This window comes from Mobula hypostoma, chromosome 21 (genome assembly GCF_963921235.1).
Source record: "Mobula hypostoma chromosome 21, sMobHyp1.1, whole genome shotgun sequence".
Lineage (NCBI taxonomy): Eukaryota > Metazoa > Chordata > Chondrichthyes > Myliobatiformes > Myliobatidae > Mobula > Mobula hypostoma.
In genome coordinates, this window is record NC_086117.1 from 51,619,362 (window position 1) to 51,636,605 (window position 17,244).

The following is a 17,244-nucleotide window of genomic DNA, read 5'->3' on the forward strand; positions in this document are numbered from 1 at the left end:
CTGCCTACTCCCATCCACCTGAACTAGGACCATAGTCCTCCATACCCCTACCATCCATGTACCTATCTAAATTTCTCTTCAACATTGAAATCGAGCTCACATGCACCATTTATGCTGGCAGCTCATTCTACACTCCCACGAAGTGGGAGTGAAGAAGTTTCCCTCATGTCCACTTAAACTTTTCACCTTTCACCCTTAACCCATGACCTCTGGTTGTTGTCCCACCCAACCTCAGAGGAAAAAGCCTGCTTGCATTTACCCTATCTATACCCCTCATAATTTTGTATACCTCCATCAAATCTCCTCTCAATCTTCTACTTTCCAAAAAATTGAGTGATTTTAGATTGGGGATTAATTTGAGGCCTTGCAGAATAGAGAAGACAGGCATTGCAAAATATTGGAAGAACTATTCAAGACATTTCAAGATGAGGTTTAAATTAGAGTTGCAGGGGAATGGGAACCAGATTGCCAGAACAGTTAGTGGAGAGGTTGTGGAGTTGAGCATGGTGAGACTAGTGTTCTGAGTTGCATATATTTCAGTGCAAGAAATATCACAGGAAAGGCGGATGAGCTTAGGACATGGATCAACACCTGAAATTATGACGTTGTAGCCATTAGTGAGACTCGGTTGTAGGAGAGGCAGAACTGGCTGCCCAGTATTCTGGGGTTCAGTTGCTTCAGACATGTCAGAGCAGGAGGGATTAAAGGAGGAGGGATGGTGCTACTAGTCAGGGAAAATGTCACGGCTGTGCTCTGTCAGGATAGACCGGAGAACTTGACTAGTGAGGCATTATGGGTGGAACTGAGAAATAAAAAAGGTATGACCATTTTAAAGGGGCTATATTACAGACCACCCAACAGTCCGAGGGATTTGCAGGAACAAATTTGTAAAGAGATCGCAGACAGTTGCAAGAAACATAAGGTTGCTATAGTAGGTGAATTTAACCTTCCACCTATTGTCTGGGACTCCCATACTGTAACAGTACAAGATGGGATAGAGTTTGTCAAATATGTTCAGGAAAGTTTCCTTCATCCATACGTAGAGGTCCCGACGAGACGGCATGTGATACTGGATCTGCTATTAGGGAATGAGACAGGCAGGTGACAGAGGTTTGTGTAGAAGAACACTTCACATCCAGTGACCACAATGCCATTAGTTTCAAAGTAAATACGTAAAAAGATAGATCTGGTCCACAAGTTGAGATTCTAAATTGGAGAAAGGCCAATTTTGATGGTATCAGAAATAATCTGGCAAAAGTGGATTGGGACAGGCTGTTTTCTGGCAAAGATGTATTTGGTAAGTGGGTGGTCTCAAAAATGAAAATTTGAGCGTACAAAGCTTGTATGTCTCTGTCAGAATAAAAGGTAAAGATAACAAATGTAGGGAACATTGATTTTCAAGAGCTATTGAGGTCCTGGTTAAGGAAAAATATAGGTACATAGCAGGTATTAGTAGGTAGGAACAAATGAGGTGCTTATAGGGTATAAGAAATGCAAGAGAACACTTAAGAAAGAAATCAGGAAGGCTAAAAGAAGGCATGAAGTTGCTCTAGCAGACAAGGTGAAGGAGAATTCTAAGGGATTCCATAGGTATGTTAAGAGCAAAACGATTGCAAGCGATAAAATTTGTCCTCTGAAAGGCCAGAATAGTAATCCACGTGTGGAGCCAAAACAGATAGGAGAGAGCTTAAATGAATTCTTCACATCTGTATTTATTTACTCAAGAGACAGACACAGAGTCTATAGAAGTGAGGCAACGTTGCATCAATTTCATGAACTCTGTACAGATTACAGAGAAGGAGGTGTTTGCTACCCTGAGGCAAATCAGGGTGGATAAATCTCCAGGGCCTAACGAGGTGTTCTCTTGGACTCTAAGGGAGGCAATTGCAGAAATGATTGAGGCCCTAGCAGAGCTATTTAAATTATTCTTAGCAACAGGGAAGATACCAGAGGATCGGAGGATCGCCAATGTTGTTCTGTTGTTTAAAAAAGGCTCTATACATAAACCAGGAAATTATAGGCCAGCAAATCTAACATCAGGTATGGGGAAAGTTATTGGAAGGTATTCTAAGGAACCGGATATATGAGTGCTTGGATAGACATGGACTGATCAGGAATAGTCAGCATGGCTTTGTGCGTGGTAGGTCATGTCTAACCAATCATATAGAGTTTTTCAGGATGTTACCAGGAAAGTGGATGAAGGTAAGGCAACCTTCATGGACTTTAGTAAGGCATTTGAAAAGGTCTTGCATGAGAGGCTGGTCAAGAAGGTTCAGTCACTTGACATTCAGGATGAGGTAGTAAATTGGATTAGACATTGGCTTTGTGGGAGAAGCTCTGACTGGAGGCCTGTGACTAGTGGTGTGTCACAGGGATCAGTGCTGGGTCCTCTGTTGTCAATCATCTACATCAATGATCTGGATGATAGTGTTGTTAACAGAATAAGCAAATTTGCAGATGACACAAAGATTGTGGGTGTAATGGACTGTAAGGAAAGCTACCATGGCTTGCAGAGGGATCTGCATCAGCGGGAAAAATGGGCTGAAAAATAGCAGATGGAATTTAATGCAGACAAGTGTGAGGTTTTGCACTTCAGTAGGACCAGCCAGGGTAAGTCGTACATAGCGAACGGTAGGGCACTGAGGAGTGCGGTAGAACAAAGGGATCTGGGAATACAGGCTCATAATTCATAGAGAGTGGTGTCACAGGTAGATAGGTTGTAAAGAAAGCTTTTGGCACATTGGCCTTCATAAATCAATGTAGTGAGTACAGGAGTTGGGATGTTATACTGAAGTTGTATCAGATGTTGGTGAGGCCTAATTTGGAGTTTTATGTGCAGTTTTGGTCACCTACCTACAGGAAAGATGTATAGTATATAAGGAAAGAATACAGAGGAAATTTACAAGGATGTTGCTGGGTCTGGAGGACCTGAGTTAGAAGGAAAGATTGAATGTAGGAGATTGAGAGGAGATTTGACAGAGGTATATAAAATTATGAGGGGTATAGACAGGATAAATGCAAGCAGATTTTTTCCACTGAGGTTGAGTGGGACTACAACCAGAGGTCATGGGCTAAGGATGAAAGGTGAGAAGTTTAAGGGAAACATGAGGGGAAAGTTCTTCACTCAGAAGGTCATGAGATGTGGAATGAGCTGCCAGAACAAATAGTGCATGCAAGCTCAAGTTCAATGTTTAAGAGAAATTTGGATCTGGACATGGATAGTAGGTGTATGGAGGGCTATGGTCCTGATGTAAGTTGATAGGAGTGGTTTAAATGGTTTTGGCATGTACTAGATGGGCCAAATGGCCTCTTTCTGTGCTGTACTTCTCTATCACATCACAAAGATCTGGAGCAAAGATATCTGAAAATATCTGAACCCAATCTTCAGTTTGCTGTTTTTTATTTTATTAGAATTTGTGACATTTAAAATTTAACTCCTTAGTCCTTGGATATGCACCATCCCCTGCCAGTACCTTTCAGGAAAAATTCCAGTTCTTCCTGAGGGACCCTCTGTTCAGCCTGCTGAAGCTTTATCGTCATGTTGAATGAGAAAAGCAACTTATGCTTCTCAAACAAACCTGGAGAGGCAAGAGAAAAGTTAAATTTCATTGCATCAATATAAGGCGAAGAACCTCAGTTCTGCAGAAGGTAATCACTTTTCAACTGAGAGTCACCAGGGTCAACTAAAGAAGATCAGGGAGGCTAATCACCTCTGGTAATCCAAACTCTGCCTTAAGTCCATCCTCCCTAATAAACAATACGTTCTCACTATTTATGACTTTGCCAAGTGAGCTGGACCATTGATGCTAATAAACATTGAAATACAAGTTTTCAGGATTAGTTTCCTGTCTAATTAGTTTATCCTAATACATTTCCTTCAGCAGCCAACATAATCAAAGACTCTTCCTACCCAAGCATTCTCTTATCTGCCCCTTCCACTGGGCAGAAGACACTAAAGCCTGAGATCACGTGCCACTACATTACAAGAATATTGAACAGATATTTTGTAAAGTAAAGATGAACTCTTGATCTCTTAGTCAGGTTTGGCACAGCCCTTGCACCTTATTTGTCCACGTACACTTTCTCTGTAAGTGTAACACTATATTCTGCAATTCCTTTGGCATGACCTCAATGTACATAAAAGCTGATCTTGCCGAAAGGAATGCAAACAAAATCATTTCATTGTATCTCAGTACATGTGACAACAATAAACCAACTACCAGATTACTGTATTTGACAAACAACAATGGACACAGCACTGACTGTTGTGGCACACCACTGGTCCATAGGACACTGGGGCAGAAATAGGCCATTCAGCCCATCTTTTTCATCTGCTCCATTGAAACATTTGATCATGTCTGATTTATTCTCCCTCTCAATCCCATTCTCCACCTTTCTTCACATGGCCACACAGGCCTCCGAGCTAAAACTCAGTGCTTTACTACTACAAACTGAAGGGTCTCAGCCCAAAACGTTGACTGTACTTTTTTCCATAGATGCTGCCTGGCCTGCTGAGTTCCTCCTGCATTTTGTGTGCGTTGTTGTACTACTATCCTGTTTTCCTTCAACCAAACCAATTTGTATCCTGTTAGCTAGTTTATCTTGGATCCTATGTGACCAACCTACCATGTGGGACCTTGTCAACAGCCTTACTGAAGATATGTAGACAGACAGCCCTGCGCTCATCAATCCTCTTGGCCACCTCTTCAAAAATCTCAGTCAAATTCTATCTTTTAGAAATGTTGATTGATGAATATCACCCAATTGACAGGGGAGAGTTTCCTGCTCTTTCACCATGTCACTCCCTGGGATCATTTACATCTACTGACCGGGTACACAGGCACCTGGTTTCACCCTAAGCTGATATCATGGCTCCCTCAGTCTAGTTTCTTAGCTTTCTACTGTGGGACTTGAATAATCAAGTGCTGCAGTTGAGACTCAGTTGTATCAATGACATTCAAAGCAGGATAAATATAATATTTACGCAACACACTAGTCACCTTCAAAACATTTCAGAAACATGAACATTTTAACATTGCATTTTGATTGCCAAAACGGTAGCAACATTCGTAACACTGACCTGTGCAGCCATAATTGTACACGTTAAGAGTCAACGCGTTCATGATGTTCCGCAGTCGCTTTTGAAGTATAGAGTCAGGCAGAGATTTGCGGAGAGATAAGTCAAAGACCTCCAGGAAAGATGCCAAAGAATATTGGTACATGTTGTTAACCAGCGCCATCTCCGACAAGACGAAAAACAAAATTGCCCCTCGTTTGGCAGCTGGTCGATAGCCATCTCTCAGTTTGTCTATATCGACTGCAGTCTTTTCAGCCAGGTTTAGCTTTTCTGACACCTGCCATTAGGAATGAGTTTATATTTAGGAAGGATTTGGGTTTGTATAGTCTGGCATAATCTGCTCCTGTTCTTCATTGTTGTTTGCTCTTTTCTCAGCCAAGTATTTATAATCATATACCTTAATAATAGAGACAACCACATTGCTGACGAACCCGGAAAGCACAGTAGTACTTGGAGAAACCGCACTGTGGAACAATGAACTAGCTCCCACAATGCTGCTTCAGTAATTGGAAGTTTCAGTAACCTCCTTCCTCCAGGATTTATTCTTTGTCTAGCAAGATACAGTGAGCTGTAGAACAAAGAGATCTGGGAATACAGGTCCATAATTCATTGAAGATGGCGTCACAGGTAGATTAGGGTCGTAAAGGAAGCTTTGGCACAATGGCCTACATAAATCAAAACATGGAGCATAGGAGATGGGATGTTACGTTGAAGTTGTAAAACACATTGGCCAGGTCTAATTTGGAGTACTGTGTGCAGTTTTGGTCACCCACCTACTGGAAAGATGTTAATAAGGTTGAAAGAGTACAGAGAAAATTTACAAATGTGTTGCCGGGTCTGGAGGACCTGAGTTATAAGGGAAGATTGAACAGGTTAGGACTTCACTCCGTAGAATGTAGGAGATTGAGAGGAAATTTGATAGAGGTATATAACATTTTGAGGTATATAGATAGGGTAAATGCAAGCAGGCTTTTTTCCACTGAGGTTACGTGGGACTACAACTAGAGGTCATAGGTTAAGGGTGAAAGGGGAAAAGTTTAAGCGGAACATGAAGGGAAACTTCTTCACTCAGAGGGTTGTGAGTGTGGAACGAGCTGCCAGCACAAGTGGCGCACACAAGCTCGATTTCAACATTTAAGAAAAAATGAGACTGGTACATGGATGGCAGGGGTATGGAGGGCTATGGTCCTGGCATAGGTGAATGGGAGTAGGCAGTTTAAATAGTTCAGCATGGACTAGATGGGCTGAAGGGCCTGCTTCTGTGCTGTACGACTTTATGACTAAGACTCTATATCTGAAAGTGCAGGAATCAGAGCTGTGATGAACAGTAACAGTGAAGCAAACAGGCAATTTCACTGCCTGGCAGTGGGCAGGAATAATCTTATGGAGTAGGCATTCAGAAATTAATATCACATTGGGACTATCCCACTGGTCCATTGAGCCAGTCCTCTGTCAATGGAGATGACTTGTTGTGTTTGAATCAAATCCTGAAGGAACTCATTAAAATAAGCATGCCATACAAACAGGCGACTGTAAATGAACAATTATCTGAAATTGTTAAACTATCCTCTCAGAGCAGGACCCCAGAGCCAAATGAGTGTTTCTATTCGTTTTTGTGCTTTACCTCAGTCTTGGCCATGGATGATGTTTTCTGAAACTCGTGCAGTGACTTTATAGTTATACTGAGAGAAAAATTGGTTTACACCAAAAAGATACAACTTCCCTCACTAAGATGAAACATCATACTTCGGCGGAACACCAGTAAGCCTGAAAATGAATTCATGGAGTCATAGAGCAATACAGCATGATACAAGTCTTTTGGCCCAACCAGTCCATTCCAACCACAATGCCCACATAGCCGGTCCTAATTTCCTGTGCTTGGAACTTATCCTTCCAAGCCCCAACCCCTATGTACCTATCCAAGTGCTTCTTAAATAATACTATTATATCTGCCTCAACCATCTCTGCAGGCAGCTCATTCCATATACTCACCACCCTGAGTAAAAAGGTCCCTTTAAAATCTTATCCCTCTCACCTTAAACCTATGCCTCCCTTTTCTCAATTCCTCCATCTCCTCTGCATCTGCTCTCAGGATGAGGCTTTTCATTTCAGAACAAAGGAGATGTTCTTCTTTTTCAAAGAAAGGGGCCTCCCTCCCTCCACCATCAATGCTGCCCTGAACTGCATCTCTTCCATTTCACGCAGATCTGCTCTCACCCCATCCTCCCAGCACCCTTTCAGGGATAGGGTTCCTCTTGTCCTCAGCTACCACCCCACCAGCCTCCATGGTCAACACATAATTCTCCAAAACTTCTGCCACCTTCAATGGGATCTCACCACCAAGCACATCTTTCCCTCTCCCCCACAATCTACTTTCCACTGGGGCCACTCCCTTGCCCATTTGTCCCTCCCCACTGATCCCCCTCCTGACACTTATCCTTGCAAGCAGAACAAGTGCTACACCTGCCCCTACACCTCTCTCACCTCACTACCATCCAGAGCCCTAAACAGTCCTTCCAGGTGAGGCGACACTTCACCTGTGAGTCTGTTGGGGTAATTTACTACGTTTGGTGCTCCAGGTGTGGCCTCCTAAACATTGCTGAGTCCCAACATAGATCGGGAGACCACTTTGCCGAACATCTACTCTCCATCTGCCAGAATAAGTGGGATCTCCCAGTGGCCAGCTATTTTAATTCCACTTCCCATTCCCATTTCGATATGTCCACCCATGGGCTCCTCCACTGTCGTGATGAGGCCACACTTAGGTTGGAGGAACAACACCTAATATTCCATTTGGGTAGCCTCCAACCTGATGGCATGAACATCAATTTCTCAAGCTTCTGGTAATGACCCCCAACACACCCCGCTCCTTCTCCATTTCCCATCCCCTTTCCCCTCTCTCACCTCATCTCCTTGCCCACCCATCACCTCCCTCTGCTGTTCCTTCTCCCTTTTTCTTTCTTCCATGGCCTTCTATCTCTTTCACCAATCAACTTCCCAGCTCTTTACTTCATCCCTCCCCCTCCCGGTTTCACCTATCACCTTGTGTTTCTCTCTCCCCTCCCCTCACCTTTTAAATCTACTGCTCGGCTTTTTTTCTCTAGTCCTGCCAAAGGGTTTCAGCCCAAAACGTTGACTGTATTCTTTTCCACAGATGTTCCCTGGCCTGCTGAGTTCCTCCAGAATTTTGTGTGTTCCTCCTAGTTTTGGTCTCCCCTACCCTGCAGAAAAGATTCTTACCATTCATTTCATCTAGTCCTCTCATAATTTTAAACATTTTTATAAGATTGATACTCATTTCCCTACATTCCAAGGAATAAAGACCAAACTTGGCCAACCTCTCCCTATATAACTAAGGCCCTCTAGTCCTAGTTACACCCCTTTATATTGTTTCTGTACTCATTCTTGTTTAGTACCATCTTTCCTATAACAGAAGCCACGTTTGTACACAGTACACCAAGTGTGGCTTCACCAGTGACTTACACAACTGCCACATATACCTAATGCTCAATGGTCTGACTGATGAAGGCAATCCTGTCTAACTGTGATGCCAATTTCATACGTACTCCTCTGTTCGATTACACTCCCTAATTTATTTCCATTCAGAGTAAAAGTCTACGTTGGTTTGACTTTCCAAAATGCATCACCTCGCACTTATCTATATTGAAATTTATATCTTTGGCCCACTTCTTTAACTGATCAACATACCCATGTAATCTAAGATAATCTTCTTCACTATCAACAACATCTCTTAATTTCATATCATCTGGAAATTTACTGATCTTGTGCATTCACAGCCAAGTAACAAATAATAACACTAACCTCTATGCCACACCACTAGCCTCTCATTCCAAGAAACAATTTTCAACCACCACCCTCTGCTTCCTAAGTCTGAGCCTGGACTCCATGGGATGTAGCCTTCCAGACCAGCCTATCTACCTCCTCTGTCAAAGGCCTTGCTGAAATCCAAACAGACAATCTCCACAGATGGCTGTGGAGGGCAGGTCACTGGATGTCCTTAAGGCAGAGGTTGATAGATTCTTGATAAGTCATGGTGTGAAAGGTTACAGGGAGAAGACAGGAGATTGGGGCTGAAAGAGAAATGGATCAACCTCGATAAAATGGTGGAGCAAACTCAATGGGCCAAATTCTGTTCCTATAGCTTATGATCTTATGGGAATGGACTGAGCTCGACGTGATGAACTGAGTTGTAATGGACTGAGCTCGGCTTAACAGATTAAGTAAGGTTGGTGTGATCGACTGAGCTGTAATTCATTGAGCTCGGTGTGATGGACTGAGCTGTAATTCATTGAGCTCGGTGTGATGGACTGAGCTGTAACAGACTGAGCTCGGTGTGATGGACTGAGCTGTAATTCATTGAGCTCGGTGTGATGGACTGAGCTGTAATTCATTGAGCTCGGTGTGATGGACTGAGCTGTAACAGACTGAGCTCGGTGTGATGGACTGAGCTGTAATTCATTGAGCTCGGTGTGATGGACTGAGCTGTAGCGGACTAAGCTGTAGCTAACTGAGCTGTAATGGACTGAGCTTGGTGTGACAGTCTAAGCTGTAATGGACTAAGCTCGGTGTGATGGACTAAGCTTGGTGTGACGGACTGAGCTTGGTATGACAGACTGAGCTGTAATGGACTGAGCTTGGTGTGATGGACTGTGCTTGACGTGACGGAGAGAGCTGGAAGGGACTAGGCTTGATGTGATGGACTGAGCTATAAGGGTCTGAGCTTGGTGTAATAGCCTGAACTGTAAAGGACTGAGCTTGGTGTAATAGACAGAGCTGTAAGGGACTGAGATCAGTGTAATGGAGTGTGCTTGATGTGATGGAGTGAGCTTGATGTGATGGACAGAGCTGTAAGGGACTGAGCTCAGTGTGATGGACTGTGCTTCATGTGATGGAGTGAGCTTGATGTGACAGACAGAACTGTAAGGAACTGAGCTCGATGTGATGGACGTGCTGTAATGGACTCAGCATCTAGAAGTTACAGAATCTGGGCCTCTGTACCTCCCTCCTAACTGGAAGAGCACAATCAGCGGATTGATGATAACATCTCCTCCTCACTGATGATCAACACTGGTGCACCTCAGGGATGTGTGCTTAACCCACTGCTCTACTCTCTCTATATACATGTCTGTGTGGCTAGGCATAGCTCAAATACCATCTATAAATTTGCTGATGGTACAACCATTGTTGGTAGAATCTCAGATGGTGATGAGAAGGCGTACAGGAGTGAAATATGCTAACTAGTGGAATGGTGTCGCAGCGACAAGCTGGCACTCAACGTCAGTAAGATGAAAGAGCTGATTGTGGCTTCAGGAAGGGTAAGATGAAGGAACACATACCAATCCTCATAGAGGGATCAGAAGTGGAGAGAGTGAGCAGTTTCAAGTTCCTGGCTGTCAAGATCTCTGAGGACCTAACCTGGTCCCAACATATCCATGCAGTTATAAAGAAGGCAAGACAGCAGCTATACTTCAATAGGAGTTTAAAGAGATTTGGTATGTTAACAAAAACATTTAAAAACTTCTATAGATGTACCGTGGAGGGCATTCTGACAGGCTGCATCACTGTCTGGTATGGAGGGGCTACTGCACAGGACCAAAAGAAGCTGCAGAGGGTTGTAAATTTAGTTGGCTCCATCTTGGGCACTAGCCTACTAAGTACCCAAGACATCTTTAGGGAGCGGTGTCTCAGAAAGGCAGCTTCTGTTATTAAGGACCTCCAGCACCCAGGGCATGCCCTTTTCTCACTGTTACCATCAGGTAGAAGGTACAGAAGCCTGAAGGCACACACTTAGTGATTCAGGAACAAATTCTTCCCCTCTGCCATCCGATCCCTAAATGGACATTGAACCCTTGGACACTACCTCACTTTTTTAATATATATATTATTTCTGTTTTTTGCACAATTTTTAATCTATTCAATATATGTATACTGTAATTGATTGATTTATTTATTACCTTTTTTTTTCTTTTATATATTATGTATTGTATTGAACTGCTGCTGCGAAGTTAACAAATTTCACGACACATGCTGGTGATAATAAACCTGATTCCGATTCTGACTGAGCTGTAATGGAGTGAGCTCAGTGTAACGGACTGAGCAGCATCAGGCTGAGCTTGGTATGACGGACTGAACTATAACGGACTGAGCTTAGAGTGATGGATTGAGCTGTAACGTAATGGACAGAGCTCGGCGTGATGGACTGAGCCCGACATGCGGACTGAGCTTGGTGTGACGGACTTAGCGTGGTGTGATGCACTCGGTTTGGAGTGATGGACTGAGCTCAGTGTGACGGACTGAGTTCATTGTGTGAGACTGCAATCAGTGTAATGTTGAACTTACCTCAGTAGCTTTGGTCTTAGTCTCTTCTAGAGTTTCGACAAGTTCAACATTATCTAACATGTTCCCGGTGGAAGTTGCCAATTCACGAAGAAGAGAATCCTCAAGATCCTTTAGCAGTTTCTTGTTTTCACTGGTTTCCTTGATCAAACGCTCCCTCTGCTCCTCCAGTTCTTTCCGCTCATATGCCACAATTACACTCAGTAACTGGTCCTCCAGGCCACTTAACGTCACTGCAGAAAGAAGCTCAGAATCAGCCTCCATTCTTCATAAACTGGGCAGTGGCATAAATAGTAGGTCATCAAGGGCAGGAAGAGACGAGAACATAAGAAATAGGAAATAGGAGCAGGAGTAGGCCACCCGGCCCATCGAGCCTGACCAGATGGACCAAATTGGACCAAAGTTGTGCATCTCTCCATGTCTCTGAGTCCACAATAACAGCATTTTATACGCAGTAGTATGCATAAAATGCACCAGAAAATGGGATAATCATTGGACCTTGGCGATCACTAGGACCCATGTCTATCATGATCTATCATAGCCTCCGAGGACTCTCCACTCTGACTCAAACACAAATCCCTGTCTCCTGAACCCAACTACCACAACCTCTCAAAGTCAACAATGGCAGCAAAAAAATACCAGTCCCTCCAGCAATGCCAATATCACAGGAACCAACATTTAAACATCAGTATTTTTTAAACATGCCATTGACTTTATGTCACCTGAGGGAATAAAGGTTTGTCTTAGCTAGGCGTTCCCAACCTTTTCAATGCCATGGACTCCCATTAACCAAGGGGTCCGTGGACCCCAAGTTGGGAACCCCTGGTCTAAGGAGTCATTGTCTCCTTAGTGACAAGGTTCCTAAAACTTACAGTAGGGGTGTCATGAAGTGGATTTGTGGGGCGATCCAGAGTATGTGAGAAATTACCAGTGTAGTTTATCACCATGGATTTTCCAAAAACTGAAGGCTGGTACTTGGGGTTTGCAAGCTTGGTATTGAGATACATTTTGAAGTTAGGATCATAGTCAACCTCCTTGTCTCCGAGCCTAATGTAATAACGCCCTTGTTGTCCTTCAATGTTCTTTTCGAGGACGTTATCAATCACTGGATCAATGTACTCATCCACATCTTGGAATAGGAAGGGAAATCCATATTTAATAGCCATCTCCAATTGCTTCAGGAAATCAGGATCATTAAATGAAGAGATCTGAAAAAGGATCAGACAATTTATTTCTATAGTGCCATTTTTAAAAAGAACAAAGTCAGAGTAATCCAAAGCTATCAAAACAGGGTGACATTTAAATAATGAGCCACACTAGCTTTCATCAGTCAGGGCAGGAGAATAGGAGTTGGGACATTATGTTGTAGCTGTATGGTGAAGCCACGCTTGGAGAACTGTGTACAACTTTGGTCACCCTGTCAAAGGAAAGACATGGTAAAAAGTGCAGAAGAGATTTAGGATGATATTGCTAGGACTAGTGGGCCTGATTTATAAGGAGAGGTTGGCTAGGCTACACCTTTATTCCTTGGAATGCAAGAGAATGAGGAGCAACCTTAAGGAAATGATTATAACTATGAGAGGCATTGATAAAGTGGACAGAAACTGGCTTTTTTCCAGGATGGGGGGACAGGAGAGACATTAGGTGGCAGAGAGGAGATATGTCTCTACCTAAAGGAGGTATAAGGTGTGCCTTCCCTCCTCAAGCCTGCAGGTCACCCTTGGGCAAGGTGCAGCACTAGTTTAGCCCTTCACGTGAAGCCATGGGAACAGGTGGTGGATGGCCGTATGAGCATCCGGTGCATAACACAAATCCTGGTTATATGACCACTGATGCCAGGCAGACAATCTGTGAAGAGTATTGATAATGGCTGGGGTCACCTGTCTTGTAAAGATGCTGCACAGAAAATTTGCCAAGAACAATCATGGTCACGGAAAGGCCGTGATAGCCCACGTCACATGACACAGGACATAACGAATGAAGGGGAAATGGGGTATAGATTTAGGATGAGAGGGGAAAGATTTAAAACTGACCAGCAATTTTTCATGGATAGGATGGTGAGCATATGGAACAAGCTTCCAGAGGAAGTGCTTCAGGCAGGTGCAATAGTATCATTTAAGAAGATTCAAGTTTATTTAATGTAATTTCCAGGTCACAAGTGTAAAGGAGATTAAAATAATTGTTACTCGAGATCCAATGCAGCACAATAAGATAAAGAACACTATAATAATAAAAACACACACATTAAATATAAATATATAAGATAGCTCATATACATGTTTGTCCAGGAGTCTCTGTCCATAAGGTGACTGACAGGAAATGATAAAGTAGTGACGGTTGGGGGTGTGGAGGGCGAGTTAGTGGGTAGAGGTGTTGAAGTCTTACTGCTTGGAGTCTGGTGGTCCTGGTGCGGATACTACATAGCCTCCTCCCTGATATTGCTGGGAGCACCCGGATAGGTATCTGGAGGGGTGGACTTTAGTGGGATATGGCTGAACTCAGAAAGTTGGGACTAGCTGGGTGAGCACTGTGGTTGGCATGGACTGTTTGGGTCGAAAGACCTGTATGAGAGCTATATTGCTCAATGACTCCGGAGCCAGCACTTTGAAGGGAGTACCAGGACGATGCCAGGTTCCACCGGAGCTCTCTTTACACAGCAGCCCTCCCCGCTACACTGGGGACCTGGGGTGGAGAGTGCTACACAGATCAGTACCAAGTAACAGGCTCTTAAGACATTTTATGGACTCATAGCTATGTGTCACTTCTGCAGCTGGGAAGAGGCAGTGGGTGCTGTATGCACAACGTGTGAGAGGTTGCAGCTTCTATTTGTGTATATGAAGGCCTGCTTCTCAAGTTCTGGCTGCACCGCAGCCCCATGCTCCCGATCTAGTACACAGGGGCGTGGGTCACACGGAGGATCTTCTGGTGGTTTGCTCCTGGGCCTGGCCAAGCTGGTTATTCATGGGTCTAGGCTGTGGGCAGTCAAGGGCTCTGCCCGAACTGATAGCCTGCTCACCTTCTGGTGTTATATCCATGCCTGGGTGCCTCTGGAGAAAGCACATGTGGTCTCTATGATCACAATGGCAGATTTGCATGACCTGTGGACACCATAGAGATTTGAGTGCCCTCTGGGTAAAGATGACTATACCCTGGATGAAGATGTAACCTCGTCTTAGGAGGTTATGTCCATGTTTGGGTGTCTGGAGAAGGAGCACGTGGTCACTACGTGCACAATGATGGATTTGCAGGTCCTGTGGAAACCAGAATGGTTTGAATGCACTTTGGATAAACATGGACACACTCTGGATAAGGATGGGGTTACGTCCATGCCTGAGTGTCTCTACAGAAGGAGCACATAGTCTCTATGTGCACACTAGGGTAATTGCAGGACCTGTGAACAACTTAGGGGTTTGAGTGCACTTTAGATAAAGATGACGGTGTAATAATTTGAAACTATAAATAACGTGAATGATGAAGTACAGTAGTATTGCACTAATGTGATCTTGTATCACTGAATAAATCTCCTTTGGGAGAGGAAGACAAAGACGCCAGGAGAGTGCTGGGAGCCAACACTGGGGACGGAGTCCAGGAGAGTCTGACTCTGGGATGATAGCAGGGGAGTTCCGAGGCCGAGAGAGAGACCGTGCTAACAGAGTGCACAGAATGACAATGGAGGGATTGGAGTATCTGATTAGCCAGCATGTGCCGATAACCAAGCTTTCTGCATACACCAGACCCAAAGACATTTGAACTCCTCAAACATCTCAGACAGGCACTGGTACCAATATAATGCACAAAGGCATTTGCAGAGAAGGCACAACTTTACCTTCAAATTGGTCTTTGCTTCCTTTCTCTTGATCCACTTCAGGGCCTGTTGCTGAGGATCGATGCAGAGCGGGAAGCGACTGGCCTGTGTAGTGAGGATGCCGTTCTGAACAGACAGCTCATCAGGAGGTAAACCTTCTGAGCCCCACCTGAATCCAAGAAGAACAACTATAAACCTCAAATACGAAAATAATCACGAGGCAGCCCCCCCCCCCCAGTTAGGTTCAGCAAGCTAGGCTTTTCTCTTTGGAGCAAAGGAGGATGAGAGGAGGCTTGATGGAAATATACACCATTATGAGAATGGACAGCCACAACCTTTTTCCTAGGAGACAATATTCAATGCCAGAGGACGCCCATTTAAGGTGTGTGGAGGAAAGTTTAGGGGAGGTGTCAGAGATAGGTTTTTTTTATACACACAGAGTGGTGGGTGTTTAGGGGAGATGTCAGACATAGGTTTTTTTTTACACAGAGTGGTGGGTGTTTAGGGGAGATGTCAGACATAGATTTTTTTTACACAGAGTGGTGGGTGTTTAGGGGAGATGTCAGAGGTAGTTTTTTTTTACACAGAATGGTGGGTGTGTGGAACACCCTACCAACCTTACCAGGGATGGTGGTAAGCACGGGTACGTTAAGAACATTTAACAAACTCTTAGATAAGCACATGGATGTAAGAAAAATGGGGGGTTATGGGCTCGGTAGGAAGGAAGGGTTAGATTGATCATGGAGCGGAACATCAAACACTACAGCACAGTACGGGCCCTTTGGCCCGTGATGTTCCATATATTGAACACTCTGTATGCACAGAATTTACCTCTGACATCCTCTCTATACTTTCCTCCAATCACCTTAAAATTATGCCGGCTCCCATTGTTCCTCTGAACTCAAGCAGATGGAGGAGCAGAGTCAGTTTGCCTTTAGAACGTTAAGCCTGCAGCACCTTCTGTGCTTAATGTGGTTATGAGTCTAGTTCTGAGGTGGTCAGTGTCGCACAATGTTTGTACTTAACTGGTACAAAACAGCTCAAATGTCCCAGCCTGTTACAGAACAGCCAGTGTTTGAATCTTTATTACCAAACCGTCATCAGAGAGTGAAAGTGGACCACAATCAGTTTATCAGATACAAGTGAGATAGCAGAGGTACATTATTTCTAAGTAATAACAACCATGACGAGACAGACCTGCTGATTTCAACCTCATCCGTAAGAATGTTTTCCAGACGAAACGGTTGACTCAGTGGAATTTCACGTTGCAGTATATCATCCTGCCATTTGACATAAATCATTTCGTGGCGGAACTCTGAGCTGAAGGCTCCCTCATAACTCAGAAAAGCAGCACAAATCAGGCAGTCTCCAAGTAATTTCACTCTTCGCATTTTTAGATCCTCCAAGTCCTTTGTCCAGCTGTTTGGGAACAATTTAAGGTGAATGCCAACTTTAGTGCACTTACACTGCAGTGAGATTTCTAAACACCACATTTGGTGAAATACTACAGATGAGTCTAAACAACAAATTATAATCCATTCTAAAACAAAACTTACACATGAATTTGTTTGAATTGGGAAGTAAGTATTTGCTTGAATGCACTAGCTCACTGCTTTCGAGCTTAATTGTTGTTGAATCTTCGACAGCAACACACATCAAAGTTGCTGGTGAACGCAGCAGGCCAGGCAGCATCTCTAGGAAGAGGCACAGTCGACGTTTCAGGCCGAGACCTGCTGCATTCACCAGCCTCTTCCTAGAGATGCTGCCTGGCCTGCTGCGTTCACCAGCAACTTTGATGTGTGTTGCTTGAATTTCCAGCATCTGCAGAATTCCTGTTGTTTGAATCTTCTAAAGATCAGGTTTGCTTTCCCAAAACATGGTCTTCTACTTAACTTTTTTGAAAATCATTTTAAGTGCTGCCCAACTGAAGCTCATTGGCCTGAAACGATCTCTCTCTTCCCCCCTGTTTGACCTGATGAAATTCCAGAATTTCTGCTCCTCAGAT

At 43.9% G+C, this 17,244-nt stretch overlaps 1 protein-coding gene across 1 annotated transcript in view; it reads right to left on the reverse strand.

Moving 5' to 3' along the window:
• dnah10 (dynein axonemal heavy chain 10) overlaps positions 1 to 17,244 on the reverse strand; it is a 281,471-nt gene that overhangs the window by 36,507 nt on the left and 227,720 nt on the right. The window contains exons 61-66 of the mRNA XM_063073994.1: positions 16,437 to 16,658; positions 15,261 to 15,408; positions 12,363 to 12,642; positions 11,438 to 11,667; positions 5,081 to 5,354; positions 3,474 to 3,578 (exon numbers count right to left, since the gene is read on the reverse strand). Of these exons, the coding sequence (XP_062930064.1) occupies positions 3,474 to 3,578; positions 5,081 to 5,354; positions 11,438 to 11,667; positions 12,363 to 12,642; positions 15,261 to 15,408; positions 16,437 to 16,658 (1,259 nt within the window). The remainder of the gene's footprint in view (positions 1 to 3,473; positions 3,579 to 5,080; positions 5,355 to 11,437; positions 11,668 to 12,362; positions 12,643 to 15,260; positions 15,409 to 16,436; positions 16,659 to 17,244) is intronic.